Source organism: Vanellus vanellus (genome assembly GCF_965231255.1).
Source record: "Vanellus vanellus genome assembly, chromosome: 22".
NCBI classification, from domain to species: domain Eukaryota; kingdom Metazoa; phylum Chordata; class Aves; order Charadriiformes; family Charadriidae; genus Vanellus; species Vanellus vanellus.
The window spans coordinates 5,351,118-5,369,121 of record NC_138927.1 but is presented as its reverse complement, the minus strand read 5'-3'; the positions used below and the strand labels follow the sequence as shown (position 1 = coordinate 5,369,121).

Sequence of the window (18,004 nt, the reverse complement as noted above, 5' to 3'; positions counted from 1 at the left end):
TGCCAAGAACCATTGGGGACTTTTTCTCTGCTGCTGTTGTCTTCTGCTGGCTACTGGGAATAAAATTCCAAGGGGTTTTAGGAGTTATCTTACAGTGAACCGAGTCAGATTTGAACTGGTTTTTTTTTAGACAGAGAGTGGACTTTGGCTGCATCTTAAATTCAAAACAATTTTTAAAGATCAACTGTTTGGAGGTTCTAGCAGGGGAGTGCAGCTACCCTATATGCTTGACTGACGAATGGCGTGTCTCTACCGGGGAAGGTCGTCCTCTTCGACGGAGCACGCAACTTCGGGAGGGACGCACGTGGAGTGGAGAGGGAGGAAGGGGACACCCCCCTCGCCAGCCGGATCAGCTGAACCTGCCCTGGCGATCCGTGGGGTGACAGATGTTGCAGCCAGATTGCCCTTGCATCCAAAGATTGGACCAGATGATCCTTGAGGTCCCTTCCAACCTGGTATTCGATGATTCTGTGGTATCAGTGAAGGCATCAGTTTGCCTCTTTTGGTGGAAAGAAGGAATGCTTTTCTCTTGTTTTCTGTGCGGAACTGGGAAGGGTTTACTTCCAGTTTGGAAGCTGTTGCTTAAATCCCGTCTTTTTCCTGTATAGATTCCTCTGCTGCCTCTTTGGAAATACCATGGATTTTAGTCTTTGAACCTGAAACCACTTGACTGGGGTTGGAGGGAAGTGACTAAGGGAATGTGGTTTGTTTTCAGTGTGTGCCCACTACATAGCAGGAGTTCAAAAAGCCGGGTTGGGCTTGGTGTCTGAGGAGCTGGAGCTCTGGAAGGAACGGGTGTGCGATGTGGCCCAGTGGATGGGGCCACTGGGGTTGGTGGGAGTGTGAGGAGGTGCCCTGGAGCACAGCTCCCCGGGAGAGTCAGGAGCCCAAATGCTGCATGAGGGCTGTGATTTCAGGTGGAGTGGCTGAGGCCGCAGGCGAGAGCGGGGAGCCGGGCACCACCAGGCACTTGCTATTCCGTGTGAAGCCTTGTTGTGGTGAGCGGTTCCGCCTGTGGGTTCCGTCTGCCTCGATGGGGAACTTGGGCAGAGAATGGGGCTGGTTAGAGCCAGGCCGTGTGGCGAGGGAGCGGGGCTCTCTGTTAGCGCTCCGAGGTCCCGTTGCCTCGGAAAGGGGTGCGATTCTCCTGCTGCAAGCCATATTGGCTGCCCCAGGACTCGGCTGTGCAGGTGGAAAAGGTGCTGGCAGTGGAGGGAGGCTGGTGGTGGTGGCCGCTCTTGAGAAGCTCTGCTGTTGGGTGCTGCCAAATCCTGACCTGGTGGAACTGTGTGTGTGCACGGAGAGGCGCGAACCTTGCTGGGAAGAGCCCTCCTTGGAGAGCTCAAGGAAAATCCCTGTAGACTGCTGCTTCCTGGGGGTTTCTTTCTTTCTTCCTCTCCTTTTCTTTTCTTTTCTTTCTTTCTTTCCAACCATTCTGAACACCTGTCTGTTGTTTATTTGTTCTGTTCTTGTCTTATTTTGAAGGTCTTGGACAAATGGTCTCAGACTCTGATGTGCTCTAAGTTTGTTCCAGTCCCAGATGCTTTAATGTTACCGTGCAGCATTTCCGTGTGTGTTGTGCTGTAAAATAATGGCTCCTTACTCTTGCATTTTTGCTCTATTTAATTTTGCTGTATTTTTAATTAGATACTAATATATTCCCTTCTGCTGAGCATTGTGCTCCCCTTTGTTTCTCCTCTGTCCTTGGGGCAGGGGCAGAGGGGAGGAAAGGGGAGTCTGGCATCGTGTTGAGGCCACAGGGGAGTCTTGAGCAACGGGTCGGGGTGAGGCCTGAGGACCACCTTGAGCGCTGCTCAACTGCCCCTTAATTAATGCTGCAGCCGGATGCTCGGGTGTGGGTACTGCCCACAACACTGCTGTTGGGGGGGGCATACCTTGCCTCTCCAAGCAGCCTCTTTGCTCCGGGCTTTGCTGCGTCTGTATTTTAGCTGAGCTGGATGGCGGGAGGGGGATACTGAGGGTCAGAGGGGACACTGTGTCTGAAATGACTCTGCTCCGCACTGAGCGGGTCCCACTGGTGCTGGGACCGATTCCAGCTGCTTTCCCTTCCCTTCCCTCCCCTTCCTTGTGCTCCGATGCTGGAACCACACCAAGGGATGAGCTTGGCCCCAGCCCTCGGTGGGGACAAGTGGAGGGTCCCTGCCCTGGACAGAGACTGGATGCACAGTGCTTGCTCCCTGCCACCCCTCGGGGCTGGAGGTGACACAGGTGCCATGTGTCTATGTTGCACTGCAGCTGATGGAGCTGAGCAGAGCTGCCTCTGCCCCCGTGGCCGCTCTGCAGGTAGTGGGACGTGGAAGGTGGGCAGGCGGGGAGTGACAGGGGCTGATGGGGGGTGGGGAGGTGTTTGGTCCCCAGCTGTGTACAGACAATTTTCTATGTTTCTTTTTTTTTGGTGGTAATTAAGATGAATATTTTAATGAGATGAGTTGTATGAAAAGAGGAAAATTTCCGGGCCAGACATCGGAAATAAAAAAAGACCACAGGGATATCCTCTCCTTGCCCTGTAGGGCTGAAGGGACGGAAGGCAGTGGCCTGCTGGAAAATGGTGAATGGAGGCAAGTCTGTGGTAGGGGCGGCAAGCGAGCCCCCTCCTCGCCTGCCTGCCCTCCCCTTGTACCACTGTACAACCGGTGTGAGGCTCTGGGTGTGGTAGAACAGCATAAGGACAACGAGGCTGACAGTCCTCATACATCACAGGAGCTGCCAGGACCGGAAAGGCCTACTCGCCACATTAAGACCACCTCTACAAGGAAGAAAAGGAGGGCTATAGTCGTGGGTGACTCAGCCCTGAGGGGGACAGAGGGCCCAATATGTAGGGCAGACCCCACTCTCGGGGAAGGCTGCTGCCTCCCTGGGGCACGGGCACGGGTCAGGAACATTACAAAGAGACTCCCTGGCCTGGTTCAGCCCTCAGACTACCACCCACTGCTCCTGTTCCGTGGGGGGGGCGACGAATGTGCAGATCGGAGTGCGAGGATGATTAAAAGAGACATCAGGGCCTTGGGACAGTCGCTAAGGGGATCTGGAGCACAGGTCATTTTTTCATCCCTACTTCCTCTTGCGGGCAATGACATTGAAAGGAACAGACAAGCTCAGTCTGTTAATACGTGGCTCCGTGGCTGGTGTCACCGCCACAATTTTGGGTTTTTCAACAATGGAATGGCCTATATGGCACCAGGCCTACTGGCAGCAGATGGGGGTTGGCTCACTCAAAGGGGGAGAAGGGTTTTCGCCCAAAAATTAGCAGGGCTCATTAACAAGGTTTTAAACGAGATTTGATGGCTGAAGGGATTATTGCTCTCTACTCATGTATGTTCATAAAATCTCAGCTCTCGACCTTCTCTCTGCTGTTACTGTCGGTCTTGTACAGATGCTTATGTTGCTGTGCAGGGATGCCAAGAGCCACTGGGGACTTGGGTCTAGGACTAGGGGCACAGGCCGGTCCCTCCTCAGAGAACTGAAACCTTTGGTCATGGCAATGAATTCCTAAAGATAATGGAGCCGGGGCAGTGGTTTCTGGTGAACGGAAACGTCTGACAGGGCTGTCTGAGTTGCCCATCACAGTTGAGGTTCTTGTGGTAAGAGCTGGGAAATCTCTCCTACTTTCCCCATATCTGTCAACTCACAGAATCGCTGTTTGCCACGGCTATGCTGCTTTCCGGGCAATGGGGCGTGTTGCTTCGGCCACCTGCTACAGCCCTGTGTCACAGGCGCCATTGTGATGCGGCTCTAGATATAAAAGGCACGAGGAAGGAGCGTGTCAGAGCGAGTGTGGAGCCCTGGAGGACAGTTTGCCATCCTCCGTTCTCCCAGAAGCTCAACACTTGACCGGGATCCGAGGGTCGGAGCACTTCCTGAGGATCACCGCATCAGCACAAAATTGGGAAGTGCTGATCCGGACAATTATTCGCGACTTCTTCTGTCTGCAAACTTACCCACAGTCATGGTAAATGCTAACTTGGGTTACTGCTACAAATAATTAATGCTTGCTAAGGCAGAGTTAAGCGGTCTTTGATTTACAGAACTGTAGTAAACGGGATGATGGCCGCATAAAACATCATCTGTTATTTGGGGTACCTTTGCCGCTAGATGAAGGGGGTTTATTTCTGTGGCCGGGACGGGCAGCGGGTAACTTTAGGCCCTCTGTAGGAAGATGAGCTTAGGGGAGAATGCCGAGTGTTTTGCTGAGATGAACTCATGTCCTGGCTCTCTCCTGAAGGAGACAGGTGTTGGGAAGACTGTGAACAGTTTACGGAAACACGAGCTGGTAGGAGACTTTGCAAAGAATCTCGTAGCCAGCTGGAAGAAGCTGGCGCCAGTGTCCCAAGAGGCCGACAGGTAAGTGAACCTGTTTGGTGATCTTGATGGATGAGCTTTGTGTATTTTTGCGGCGGGGATGATAAACTTCCCCGACCAAGGTAATACAAGTGAAGGCTCTGGGAAAACTTGTAGGCCACGGGTGCTAACTCTGCATGGAGGTTTTGCCATCTTTTGGCAGAAACTTCCTGCCTCTGCTGGCTGCGGAGCGTTGGGCTGCTGGTGGCCGCAGTTTTGGGTGAACGTAGGGGGCAGTTTTCAAGACCTGGCAGTTGGATGAAGCGATTAACAGCAGAGGCCAGCAAAGTGCCTTTATTACAGCAAGAGCTGCAGTCGGCTTGTTTCCCGGGTTATGATGCTAAAGAGAGGGAGTTGTAGGCCCCAGTAAAGGAAGTGGCTTGGTTTGAAAGGCGCTTTTATGTGCAAAAGTCCTATGGCACCCGAAAGTTGATGCTAGCCAGCGTGTTGCAGGAACACAGCTGTGTTGAAGTCAGCAGAGAGATCATTTAGATGCGGGGGATAAAGACCCGGTCATTGATGATAATTTCGATGGCTGTGGTGTCCCTGCAGGCCTAACTGGCGACCTGGGGGACATGTTTCCCGTAGGCACCACGCAGCCAGCAGTGTGGAGGCATGGAGACGGCTCTGTGCACATCTGTCTCTGCTTCCCAGGGAACTGTGACGCCTCTCGTCCTAACACAAATGCTGACTGAATTCCTGCACTAGAGGTGCACTTTTGAAATCCCTGAACGTCGCTGTGCCTGAGAGCATTAGTGGTGTTCTTGCCACAAAACTACCGACTACAACCTTAGTCTGCTGTAAGAGAGGTTCCCGTCCACATGGTCCGTGGGGAGGGGCTCTTCTCATTCATATTGGGAAGTTTTAATCTAACTATTTTAGGGGCTTTTTTGTGCCTTCAGAACTAACAACCGTGTTCAGAAGGAGAAGCAGTGGGACTGCAAGCAAAGCAACAGGGAAACAGCCAAGCTGAGCCTGGAGACCTCCGAGAGAAAGCGCAAATTCTCAGACGTGTGGCAAAAGTCGGTGGGCTTTTCCTGCAATTTTGAGGAGGAGGAATATGAACCACCTACAATGTCCTTTGAGGAGTACCTCACCTACGACCAGCCCCAGAAAAAGAAGAAGGTGGTCAAACGCTCTGTGCCAGCTGGGGAGAAAGACCGAGGGCACAGCAAAGGGAGCACATCCAAAGCCCGTACCAACACCTCCAGCTCAAGTGGGAAAAGCCCAAGCCCCAAGCAGACAAGTCAGAAAAGGGCAGAGAAGGAACCACCAGAGGCTCCTAAACCAAAGAGGGTAAGGTTTTGAAGGATCTCGTAGTGAACCTGAAAGGTGGGATCAGCCGCTCTTGGCCCTCTGCCATCTGGGCCGCCTTAGTTGTCCCCTTGGAGGTGCTCAACTTTGAAAACACTTTGCTCTTCAAAAAGCGGTTTTATAATCTTCACAGCCTTTTACGATGCTGTGAAGGTGCCCCATATCATAGCTTTCCTCCAGTTTGGGAGGTTCCCCTCTCCTCCGCCACTGCAGAGTGCTTTGTCAGAGGCGGGGAGGAGGAGAAGAGGCAGAACAGGGAAATGAGTGTTTGAGATGAAGGAAATGTTCCTGCCAGCTTTCTCTCCTGTTTTTTTCCATTACTTCTTTGCATTGTTAATCTGACTTGGGTTCTTGCTGGAGGCCTTCAGCACTGAACCCAGGAGGGTAAAGATGGGGATGGCTCTGAGTGGAGGGAGCTGAGAGAATCTATCTGATCCCGAATTTTGGCGTCTTTGTGTTGACAGCCGAGACAGAGCCACAGTGCTGTGGCAGAAGGGCAGGCTCCCCCAGAGGCCCTTTCCTGCTGCAAGCTGATCCGCACTGAGCGGCTTATTCAAAATATCAAACAAAACGCGGTTCAGCGCTGTTTGTACGCTGGCAGGATGCTACATCCTCCTGTATTCTCGGCTTACGTGCGTGTGCATTGTCTCCTTCCAGATACTTTTAGATGTGGTCCCAACATTACCAGACATCCCACTGCCACCAGTCCAGGCCAGCTACAGCCCTCTTCCTGAAGTCGACGGGCCCATTACCTGCCCCTCGAGAAAAAGGAAAGGTATGTTGGGCAGGCAAATAGGTCCTGACCTGAGATGAGGCAGATGCTCTGCTGACCCTTCTGGAGGCTGGAGGCCTGGGCTTTGGACTTGCCCTTCCCAAACTCAGTTGCAGGTGTCGTAGAGAAGCCCTGGCCCTTCCGGTCGCTTCTGGGGGACTCTGATTAGTGTTTCCTGTGCCATTCCTCGGGGTGGGCTCTTCTTTGCTCTCTTCCCTTCTTACTCCAAGTCTTTCACTCTACAGCAGCGTCCTTGCCTGTGGAAGAGAGCGAAGTGGGTTTTGGAGGCCGCCGGTTGAATTCAAAGACACCAGTGTATTCAGGCCCTAAACATGGCTGTGTCTCAGAGACGGTGTCTGCCTCTCAGCAAAGTGTCTGTGGCCTCGGTAACAACATTGACTGTAAGTACCTTTCCTCGTCTGCCTTAGAGCCACGTTGCCATGCAGATAACACTGTTGTCTTGGTAACTCATTTGGACCTGTCCCAGCGGCATCGGGCTTGGAGCATGTGAGCAGTTAGTTGCCCCTTGTCGCAAGGCAAGCTAGCGAATACGGGACACCTCTCCCGGAAAGCTCAGGTGCTGCACAATCGGCAGCCAACATGCTGGCAATAGCGGTAAAGAGCGCCTTGCGCAGGCACTTCTTAACTTGGAGAGACTGGTGCCTGGTGACTCACTGGGGCTATTGCACCCACGGTTCCTTTCTCCTTCCCCTCACACGGTGCCGTGGCGTGCAGCACTGCAGTTGTTTCCAGTGCATCCAAGGGGTCAGGGCCTTCCCTTGGCAAGGAAGGAGCAGCATCAAATTCTCTCTGCATCTCCCTTCTCTCTAGCAATCTATGAAGTGGGTGGTGTCCCCTTCTCAGTGCTGGAGCCGGTATTGGAGAGATGCACCCCGGAGCAGCTCTATCGCATTGAGGAATGTAACCATGTGAGTGCCTGGGCCCGGGGAAGGGCTGGTGACACACGGGCGTGACGTTCCGTCCTCATCTGCAATAGCTGAATAGTAAAGAAGAGTGCTCTTTACAACAAGATGTGGCTTTTGCTAGTCCTGAGTTCCTGGAGTTGCCACATGCCCACCTCTTGCTGCAAGCTGCTCCCGAAGCTGTCTTGCCCTCGGTGGTGTTCCAGTGCCACTGACGCTAGCTGCTGCTGAGGGAGAGGGGAGTGAAGGTGTCAGCCGGGATCCCAGCTTATGTGTGGGTTTGTTTCAGGTCCTCATTGAGGATACAGATCAGCTGTGGCACAACCACTGTCTCCGGGAGTTCAAGAACGAGAGACCAGGGGAGTCTGAGTCCTGGAGGCAGATGTATCTTCGACTTCATGATGCACGAGAGCAGCGGCTGCTCATGTTAGCACGGAACATCGGCTCAGCTCATGCCAACAAACCCAAAGGTAAAGTAGGGCTGCATGATGAGAGAGGGGCCTGGGACTGCTGCCTTGCGGATGTCTTGGCATGGGGAAGGTCTTCCGCAGTGTCGGGTTTCAATCTAGTCCAATTTAGGAGTTGCTGAACTCTCTGTTCTCTAATGAGAGAAGCACTGAGGAGCCTCCTTGATCATAAGCTGGATCTAAGCCATGTGTTCCCTCTGGCCTTCTACAGGTCGAGTGGCCCAATTAATCTCTGTGGACTCTGCACCAAAGGCCCCATGGGACGTACGAAGGAGGCAAGAGAGGTTTGGAACTGGAAGGGCTCTTGTGCCAGAGAAGGCCAAGTGACTGTCTCAGTAGCACTGGCTGTGCAGGACGTCTTAGCCTGAACTGTCACTCCCATCTCTGTTTCAGTATGAAACGAGTGAGCGAGGAGCAGTCCGCGGAAGGGCCCAGCACCAGCAGTGCCTGCTCTGTCTCATCCTCGGGCACGGCCGTCTCCTCCCATGACCCCAAGAAACCACCCGTGAAGAGTAAGTACAAGCCGCAGAACATCCCTCTGCTCTCCTAGAGCTCCTCCTTTACCAACGCTCGAATGTGCTGCTTCTGCTGTAAGAGAAATCCTGGCTAGGCAGCAGGGTGATGCTGGGGGCCTCTCTGCTCTCTCTGAGGAGAGGCTAAAGGCTCTTCACACTCCTTACACGAGACAAAGCATAGGGAAATGTCCGACCCAGCTGCCTGCTCAGTGCTGACTGTCTCAGCCTGTCCTAATGGTCCGGGTGCGGCAGAAACCCGGCCTTTCCCCTCCTGCTGTCCTTGCGTGTCTGCCCGGCTGTTTGGAACAATGACATTGTAGTGCAGCTCCCTTGGGAGGGAAGCAGGGAGAGTTTAAGCAGAGATGGGTGTCCTGGCAGTGCAGAAAGCCCCGTGGGCTCTCCTCGCTCTGTGACCTGACAAGAATATGATAGGCCGTGACCAGAGAGCTCACGCTTACGCCCGCCCTGCGTCTGCTTTGCCAGGGCTGCAGCTTGGAATTGCTCTCTGCTCTCCCAGCCTGTGACTGCCGCTTTAATGAGTGGGGGTTTGGCTGATTTGGTGTTTTTTTTTCTTTCTCTGTTGCAGAAATCGCATCCTTGATGGCAAAGTCTATCAAAGACTTCAAAAAGAGGTTCTCCCGGAGATAAGTCAGCTGTGCAGATCTGGGACTTTCCTCTTGTGGGGGAGTGGCACTGGAGGGGGAGAAGGTCCCCAGACAGCCCTTTTCTTTGAACTCTTGGGAGCCTTAACTTTGTCATCAGTCAAAAGAAGGGCACCAGCAGAGCGTGGAAGATCTGGAGACTATTTTACTTTTTGCCCTGTAATAAATTGTACTTTGGTTTTAACTCAATAGTTTTCCCTTCTATCCTACTGGTCTTTTTTTATCTCGGTCCCAGTAATCATTGTCCTCCCGATCCAGTACAAGGACCGGCCTCACTGTGACTGGAGCTGGCCAGAATCCATCCTTCTGAGTGGACACTGAGTGTCATGGGAGTCTTTCCTCGTGATCTGGTACCTGCTGGGCCCAAAGTCCCACTTGGACCCTCTGGGACAGGTCGGACCGGTGGCCCATCTGCTCATTGATCCTTTCACAAGTGCATCAGATAGTCCTGAGGCTTTGCTCTCTATTCATGTATGTTGATAAAATCTTAGCTCTCTACCTTCTCTCTGCTGTTACTGTCAGTCTTGTACAGATGCTTGCATTGCTGTGCAGGGATGCCAAGAACCACTGGGGACTTTTTCTCTGCTGCTGTTGTCTTCTGCTGGCTACTGGGAATAAAATTCCAAGGGGTTTTAGGAGTTATCTTACAGTGCACCGAGTCAGATTTGAACTGGGTTTTTTTTAGACAGAGAGTGGACTTTGGCTGCATCTTAAATTCAAAACAATTTTTAAAGATCAACTGTTTGGAGGTTCTAGCAGGGGAGTGCAGCTACCCTATATGCTTGACTGACGAATGGCGTGTCTCTACCGGGGAAGGTCGTCCTCTTCGACGGAGCACGCAACTTCGGGAGGGACGCACGTGGAGTGGAGAGGGAGGAAGGGGACACCCCCCTCGCCAGCCGGATCAGCTGAACCTGCCCTGGCGATCCGTGGGGTGACAGATGTTGCAGCCAGATTGCCCTTGCATCCAAAGATTGGACCAGATGATCCTTGAGGTCCCTTCCAACCTGGTATTCGATGATTCTGTGGTATCAGTGAAGGCATCAGTTTGCCTCTTTTGGTGGAAAGAAGGAATGCTTTTCTCTTGTTTTCTGTGCGGAACTGGGAAGGGTTTACTTCCAGTTTGGAAGCTGTTGCTTAAATCCCGTCTTTTTCCTGTATAGATTCCTCTGCTGCCTCTTTGGAAATACCATGGATTTTAGTCTTTGAACCTGAAACCACTTGACCGGGGTTGGAGGGAAGTGACTAAGGGAATGTGGTTTGTTTTCAGTGTGTGCCCACTACATAGCAGGAGTTCAAAAAGCCGGGTTGGGCTTGGTGTCTGAGGAGCTGGAGCTCTGGAAGGAACGGGTGTGCGATGTGGCCCAGTGGATGGGGCCACTGGGGTTGGTGGGAGTGTGAGGAGGTGCCCTGGAGCACAGCTCCCCGGGAGAGTCAGGAGCCCAAATGCTGCATGAGGGCTGTGATTTCAGGTGGAGTGGCTGAGGCCGCAGGCGAGAGCGGGGAGCCGGGCACCACCAGGCACTTGCTATTCCGTGTGAAGCCTTGTTGTGGTGAGCGGTTCCGCCTGTGGGTTCCGTCTGCCTCGATGGGGAACTTGGGCAGAGAATGGGGCTGGTTAGAGCCAGGCCGTGTGGCGAGGGAGCGGGGCTCTCTGTTAGCGCTCCGAGGTCCCGTTGCCTCGGAAAGGGGTGCGATTCTCCTGCTGCAAGCCATATTGGCTGCCCCAGGACTCGGCTGTGCAGGTGGAAAAGGTGCTGGCAGTGGAGGGAGGCTGGTGGTGGTGGCCGCTCTTGAGAAGCTCTGCTGTTGGGTGCTGCCAAATCCTGACCTGGTGGAACTGTGTGTGTGCACGGAGAGGCGCGAACCTTGCTGGGAAGAGCCCTCCTTGGAGAGCTCAAGGAAAATCCCTGTAGACTGCTGCTTCCTGGGGGTTTCTTTCTTTCTTCCTCTCCTTTTCTTTTCTTTTCTTTCTTTCTTTCCAACCATTCTGAACACCTGTCTGTTGTTTATTTGTTCTGTTCTTGTCTTATTTTGAAGGTCTTGGACAAATGGTCTCAGACTCTGATGTGCTCTAAGTTTGTTCCAGTCCCAGATGCTTTAATGTTACCGTGCAGCATTTCCGTGTGTGTTGTGCTGTAAAATAATGGCTCCTTACTCTTGCATTTTTGCTCTATTTAATTTTGCTGTATTTTTAATTAGATACCAATATATTCCCTTCTGCTGAGCATTGTGCTCCCCTTTGTTTCTCCTCTGTCCTTGGGGCAGGGGCAGAGGGGAGGAAAGGGGAGTCTGGCATCGTGTTGAGGCCACAGGGGAGTCTTGAGCAACGGGTCGGGGTGAGGCCTGAGGACCACCTTGAGCGCTGCTCAACTGCCCCTTAATTAATGCTGCAGCCGGATGCTCGGGTGTGGGTACTGCCCACAACACTGCTGTTGGGGGGGGCATACCTTGCCTCTCCAAGCAGCCTCTTTGCTCCGGGCTTTGCTGCGTCTGTATTTTAGCTGAGCTGGATGGCGGGAGGGGGATACTGAGGGTCAGAGGGGACACTGTGTCTGAAATGACTCTGCTCCGCACTGAGCGGGTCCCACTGGTGCTGGGACCGATTCCAGCTGCTTTCCCTTCCCTTCCCTCCCCTTCCTTGTGCTCCGATGCTGGAACCACACCAAGGGATGAGCTGGGCCCCAGCCCTCGGTGGGGACAAGTGGAGGGTCCCTGCCCTGGACAGAGACTGGATGCACAGTGCTTGCTCCCTGCCACCCCTCGGGGCTGGAGGTGACACAGGTGCCATGTGTCTATGTTGCACTGCAGCTGATGGAGCTGAGCAGAGCTGCCTCTGCCCCCGTGGCCGCTCTGCAGGTAGTGGGACGTGGAAGGTGGGCAGGCGGGGAGTGACAGGGGCTGATGGGGGGTGGGGAGGTGTTTGGTCCCCAGCTGTGTACAGACAATTTTCTATGTTTCTTTTTTTTTGGTGGTAATTAAGATGAATATTTTAATGAGATGAGTTGTATGAAAAGAGGAAAATTTCCGGGCCAGACATCGGAAATAAAAAAAGACCACAGGGATATCCTCTCCTTGCCCTGTAGGGCTGAAGGGACGGAAGGCAGTGGCCTGCTGGAAAATGGTGAATGGAGGCAAGTCTGTGGTAGGGGCGGCAAGCGAGCCCCCTCCTCGCCTGCCTGCCCTCCCCTTGTACCACTGTACAACCGGTGTGAGGCTCTGGGTGTGGTAGAACAGCATAAGGACAACGAGGCTGACAGTCCTCATACATCACAGGAGCTGCCAGGACCGGAAAGGCCTACTCGCCACATTAAGACCACCTCTACAAGGAAGAAAAGGAGGGCTATAGTCGTGGGTGACTCAGCCCTGAGGGGGACAGAGGGCCCAATATGTAGGGCAGACCCCACTCTCGGGGAAGGCTGCTGCCTCCCTGGGGCACGGGCACGGGTCAGGAACATTACAAAGAGACTCCCTGGCCTGGTTCAGCCCTCAGACTACCACCCACTGCTCCTGTTCCGTGGGGGGGGCGACGAATGTGCAGATCGGAGTGCGAGGATGATTAAAAGAGACATCAGGGCCTTGGGACAGTCGCTAAGGGGATCTGGAGCACAGGTCATTTTTTCATCCCTACTTCCTCTTGCGGGCAATGACATTGAAAGGAACAGACAAGCTCAGTCTGTTAATACGTGGCTCCGTGGCTGGTGTCACCGCCACAATTTTGGGTTTTTCAACAATGGAATGGCCTATATGGCACCAGGCCTACTGGCAGCAGATGGGGGTTGGCTCACTCAAAGGGGGAGAAGGGTTTTCGCCCAAAAATTAGCAGGGCTCATTAACAAGGTTTTAAACGAGATTTGATGGCTGAAGGGATTATTGCTCTCTACTCATGTATGTTCATAAAATCTCAGCTCTCGACCTTCTCTCTGCTGTTACTGTCGGTCTTGTACAGATGCTTATGTTGCTGTGCAGGGATGCCAAGAGCCACTGGGGACTTGGGTCTAGGACTAGGGGCACAGGCCGGTCCCTCCTCAGAGAACTGAAACCTTTGGTCATGGCAATGAATTCCTAAAGATAATGGAGCCGGGGCAGTGGTTTCTGGTGAACGGAAACGTCTGACAGGGCTGTCTGAGTTGCCCATCACAGTTGAGGTTCTTGTGGTAAGAGCTGGGAAATCTCTCCTACTTTCCCCATATCTGTCAACTCACAGAATCGCTGTTTGCCACGGCTATGCTGCTTTCCGGGCAATGGGGCGTGTTGCTTCGGCCACCTGCTACAGCCCTGTGTCACAGGCGCCATTGTGATGCGGCTCTAGATATAAAAGGCACGAGGAAGGAGCGTGTCAGAGCGAGTGTGGAGCCCTGGAGGACAGTTTGCCATCCTCCGTTCTCCCAGAAGCTCAACACTTGACCGGGATCCGAGGGTCGGAGCACTTCCTGAGGATCACCGCAGCAGCACAAAATTGGGAAGTGCTGATCCGGACAATTATTCGCGACTTCTTCTGTCTGCAAACTTACCCACAGTCATGGTAAATGCTAACTTGGGTTACTGCTACAAATAATTAATGCTTGCTAAGGCAGAGTTAAGCGGTCTTTGATTTACAGAACTGTAGTAAACGGGATGATGGCCGCATAAAACATCATCTGTTATTTGGGGTACCTTTGCCGCTAGATGAAGGGGGTTTATTTCTGTGGCCGGGACGGGCAGCGGGTAACTTTAGGCCCTCTGTAGGAAGATGAGCTTAGGGGAGAATGCCGAGTGTTTTGCTGAGATGAACTCATGTCCTGGCTCTCTCCTGAAGGAGACAGGTGTTGGGAAGACTGTGAACAGTTTACGGAAACACGAGCTGGTAGGAGACTTTGCAAAGAATCTCGTAGCCAGCTGGAAGAAGCTGGCGCCAGTGTCCCAAGAGGCCGACAGGTAAGTGAACCTGTTTGGTGATCTTGATGGATGAGCTTTGTGTATTTTTGCGGCGGGGATGATAAACTTCCCCGACCAAGGTAATACAAGTGAAGGCTCTGGGAAAACTTGTAGGCCACGGGTGCTAACTCTGCATGGAGGTTTTGCCATCTTTTGGCAGAAACTTCCTGCCTCTGCTGGCTGCGGAGCGTTGGGCTGCTGGTGGCCGCAGTTTTGGGTGAACGTAGGGGGCAGTTTTCAAGACCTGGCAGTTGGATGAAGCGATTAACAGCAGAGGCCAGCAAAGTGCCTTTATTACAGCAAGAGCTGCAGTCGGCTTGTTTCCCGGGTTATGATGCTAAAGAGAGGGAGTTGTAGGCCCCAGTAAAGGAAGTGGCTTGGTTTGAAAGGCGCTTTTATGTGCAGAAGTCCTATGGCACCCGAAAGTTGATGCTAGCCAGCGTGTTGCAGGAACACAGCTGTGTTGAAGTCAGCAGAGAGATCATTTAGATGCGGGGGATAAAGACCCGGTCATTGATGATAATTTCGATGGCTGTGGTGTCCCTGCAGGCCTAACTGGCGACCTGGGGGACATGTTTCCCGTAAGCACCACGCAGCCAGCAGTGTGGAGGCATGGAGACGGCTCTGTGCACATCTGTCTCTGCTTCCCAGGGAACTGTGACGCCTCTCGTCCTAACACAAATGCTGACTGAATTCCTGCACTAGAGGTGCACTTTTGAAATCCCTGAACGTCGCTGTGCCTGAGAGCATTAGTGGTGTTCTTGCCACAAAACTACCGACTACAACCTTAGTCTGCTGTAAGAGAGGTTCCCGTCCACATGGTCCGTGGGGAGGGGCTCTTCTCATTCATATTGGGAAGTTTTAATCTAACTATTTTAGGGACTTTTTTGTGCCTTCAGAACTAACAACCGTGTTCAGAAGGAGAAGCAGTGGGACTGCAAGCAAAGCAACAGGGAAACAGCCAAGCTGAGCCTGGAGACCTCCGAGAGAAAGCGCAAATTCTCAGACGTGTGGCAAAAGTCGGTGGGCTTTTCCTGCAATTTTGAGGAGGAGGAATATGAACCACCTACAATGTCCTTTGAGGAGTACCTCACCTACGACCAGCCCCAGAAAAAGAAGAAGGTGGTCAAACGCTCTGTGCCAGCTGGGGAGAAAGACCGAGGGCACAGCAAAGGGAGCACATCCAAAGCCCGTACCAACACCTCCAGCTCAAGTGGGAAAAGCCCAAGCCCCAAGCAGACAAGTCAGAAAAGGGCAGAGAAAGAACCACCAGAGGCTCCTAAACCAAAGAGGGTAAGGTTTTGAAGGATCTCGTAGTGAACCTGAAAGGTGGGATCAGCCGCTCTTGGCCCTCTGCCATCTGGGCCGCCTTAGTTGTCCCCTTGGAGGTGCTCAACTTTGAAAAGACTTTGCTCTTCAAAAAGCGGTTTTATAATCTTCACAGCCTTTTACGATGCTGTGAAGGTGCCCCATATCATAGCTTTCCTCCAGTTTGGGAGGTTCCCCTCTCCTCCGCCACTGCAGAGTGCTTTGTCAGAGGCGGGGAGGAGGAGAAGAGGCAGAACAGGGAAATGAGTGTTTGAGATGAAGGAAATGTTCCTGCCAGCTTTCTCTCCTGTTTTTTTCCATTACTTCTTTGCATTGTTAATCTGACTTGGGTTCTTGCTGGAGGCCTTCAGCACTGAACCCAGGAGGGTAAAGATGGGGATGGCTCTGAGTGGAGGGAGCTGAGAGAATCTATCTGATCCCGAATTTTGGCGTCTTTGTGTTGACAGCCGAGACAGAGCCACAGTGCTGTGGCAGAAGGGCAGGCTCCCCCAGAGGCCCTTTCCTGCTGCAAGCTGATCCGCACTGAGCGGCTTATTCAAAATATCAAACAAAACGCGGTTCAGCGCTGTTTGTACGCTGGCAGGATGCCACATCCTCCTGTATTCTCGGCTTACGTGCGTGTGCATTGTCTCCTTCCAGATACTTTTAGATGTGGTCCCAGCATTACCAGACATCCCACTGCCACCAGTCCAGGCCAGCTACAGCCCTCTTCCTGAAGTCGACGGGCCCATTACCTGCCCCTCGAGAAAAAGGAAAGGTATGTTGGGCAGGCAAATAGGTCCTGACCTGAGATGAGGCAGATGCTCTGCTGACCCTTCTGGAGGCTGGAGGCCTGGGCTTTGGACTTGCCCTTCCCAAACTCAGTTGCAGGTGTCGTAGAGAAGCCCTGGCCCTTCCGGTCGCTTCTGGGGGACTCTGATTAGTGTTTCCTGTGCCATTCCTCGGGGTGGGCTCTTCTTTGCTCTCTTCCCTTCTTACTCCAAGTCTTTCACTCTACAGCAGCGTCCTTGCCTGTGGAAGAGAGCGAAGTGGGTTTTGGAGGCCGCCGGTTGAATTCAAAGACACCAGTGTATTCAGGCCCTAAACATGGCTGTGTCTCAGAGACGGTGTCTGCCTCTCAGCAAAGTGTCTGTGGCCTCGGTAACAACATTGACTGTAAGTACCTTTCCTCATCTGCCTTAGAGCCACGTTGCCATGCAGATAACACTGCTGTCTTGGTAACTCATTTGGACCTGTCCCAGCGGCATCGGGCTTGGAGCATGTGAGCAGTTAGTTGCCCCTTGTCGCAAGGCAAGCTAGCGAATACGGGACACCTCTCCCGGAAAGCTCAGGTGCTGCACAATCGGCAGCCAACATGCTGGCAATAGCGGTAAAGAGCGCCTTGCGCAGGCACTTCTTAACTTGGAGAGACTGGTGCCTGGTGACTCACTGGGGCTATTGCACCCACGGTTCCTTTCTCCTTCCCCTCACACGGTGCCGTGGCGTGCAGCACTGCAGTTGTTTCCAGTGCATCCAAGGGGTCAGGGCCTTCCCTTGGCAAGGAAGGAGCAGCATCAAATTCTCTCTGCATCTCCCTTCTCTCTAGCAATCTATGAAGTGGGTGGTGTCCCCTTCTCAGTGCTGGAGCCGGTATTGGAGAGATGCACCCCGGAGCAGCTCTATCGCATTGAGGAATGTAACCATGTGAGTGCCTGGGCCCGGGGAAGGGCTGGTGACACACGGGCGTGACGTTCCGTCCTCATCTGCAATAGCTGAATAGTAAAGAAGAGTGCTCTTTACAACAAGATGTGGCTTTTGCTAGTCCTGAGTTCCTGGAGTTGCCACATGCCCACCTCTTGCTGCAAGCTGCTCCCGAAGCTGTCTTGCCCTCGGTGGTGTTCCAGTGCCACTGACGCTAGCTGCTGCTGAGGGAGAGGGGAGTGAAGGTGTCAGCCGGGATCCCAGCTTATGTGTGGGTTTGTTTCAGGTCCTCATTGAGGATACAGATCAGCTGTGGCACAACCACTGTCTCCGGGAGTTCAAGAACGAGAGACCAGGGGAGTCTGAGTCCTGGAGGCAGATGTATCTTCGACTTCATGATGCACGAGAGCAGCGGCTGCTCATGTTAGCACGGAACATCGGCTCAGCTCATGCCAACAAACCCAAAGGTAAAGTAGGGCTGCATGATGAGAGAGGGGCCTGGGACTGCTGCCTTGCGGATGTCTTGGCATGGGGAAGGTCTTCCGCAGTGTCGGGTTTCAATCTAGTCCAATTTAGGAGTTGCTGAACTCTCTGTTCTCTAATGAGAGAAGCACTGAGGAGCCTCCTTGATCATAAGCTGGATCTAAGCCATGTGTTCCCTCTGGCCTTCTACAGGTCGAGTGGCCCAATTAATCTCTGTGGACTCTGCACCAAAGGCCCCATGGGACGTACGAAGGAGGCAAGAGAGGTTTGGAACTGGAAGGGCTCTTGTGCCAGAGAAGGCCAAGTGACTGTCTCAGTAGCACTGGCTGTGCAGGACGTCTTAGCCTGAACTGTCACTCCCATCTCTGTTTCAGTATGAAACGAGTGAGCGAGGAGCAGTCCGCGGAAGGGCCCAGCACCAGCAGTGCCTGCTCTGTCTCATCCTCGGGCACGGCCGTCTCCTCCCATGACCCCAAGAAACCACCCGTGAAGAGTAAGTACAAGCCGCAGAACATCCCTCTGCTCTCCTAGAGCTCCTCCTTTACCAACGCTCGAATGTGCTGCTTCTGCTGTAAGAGAAATC

At 53.1% G+C, this 18,004-nt stretch overlaps 2 protein-coding genes across 2 annotated transcripts; both read left to right on the top strand.

Annotated features, from left to right (window-relative positions):
* Window positions 1-238: 238 nt before the first annotated feature.
* Window positions 239-8,385, top strand: LOC309680516 (elongin-A-like; the record flags this gene model as incomplete). The annotated part of the gene is given in 10 exon segments (XM_082494158.1): window positions 239-374; window positions 3,565-3,602; window positions 4,244-4,362; window positions 5,262-5,655; window positions 6,331-6,448; window positions 6,691-6,846; window positions 7,277-7,374; window positions 7,658-7,838; window positions 8,047-8,158; window positions 8,160-8,385. Coding segments are annotated over 10 exon segments (1,578 nt in total).
* Window positions 8,386-13,744: 5,359 nt separating this feature from the next.
* On the top strand, window positions 13,745-17,952 carry LOC309680515 (elongin-A-like; the record flags this gene model as incomplete). Its single annotated transcript, XM_082494157.1, has 8 exons — window positions 13,745-13,929; window positions 14,829-15,222; window positions 15,898-16,015; window positions 16,258-16,413; window positions 16,844-16,941; window positions 17,225-17,405; window positions 17,614-17,725; window positions 17,766-17,952. The coding sequence occupies 8 exons, from the start codon at window positions 13,745-13,747 to the stop codon at window positions 17,950-17,952; spliced, it is 1,431 nt and encodes a 476-aa protein (XP_082350283.1).
* Between the last annotated feature and the right edge of the window lie 52 nt (window positions 17,953-18,004).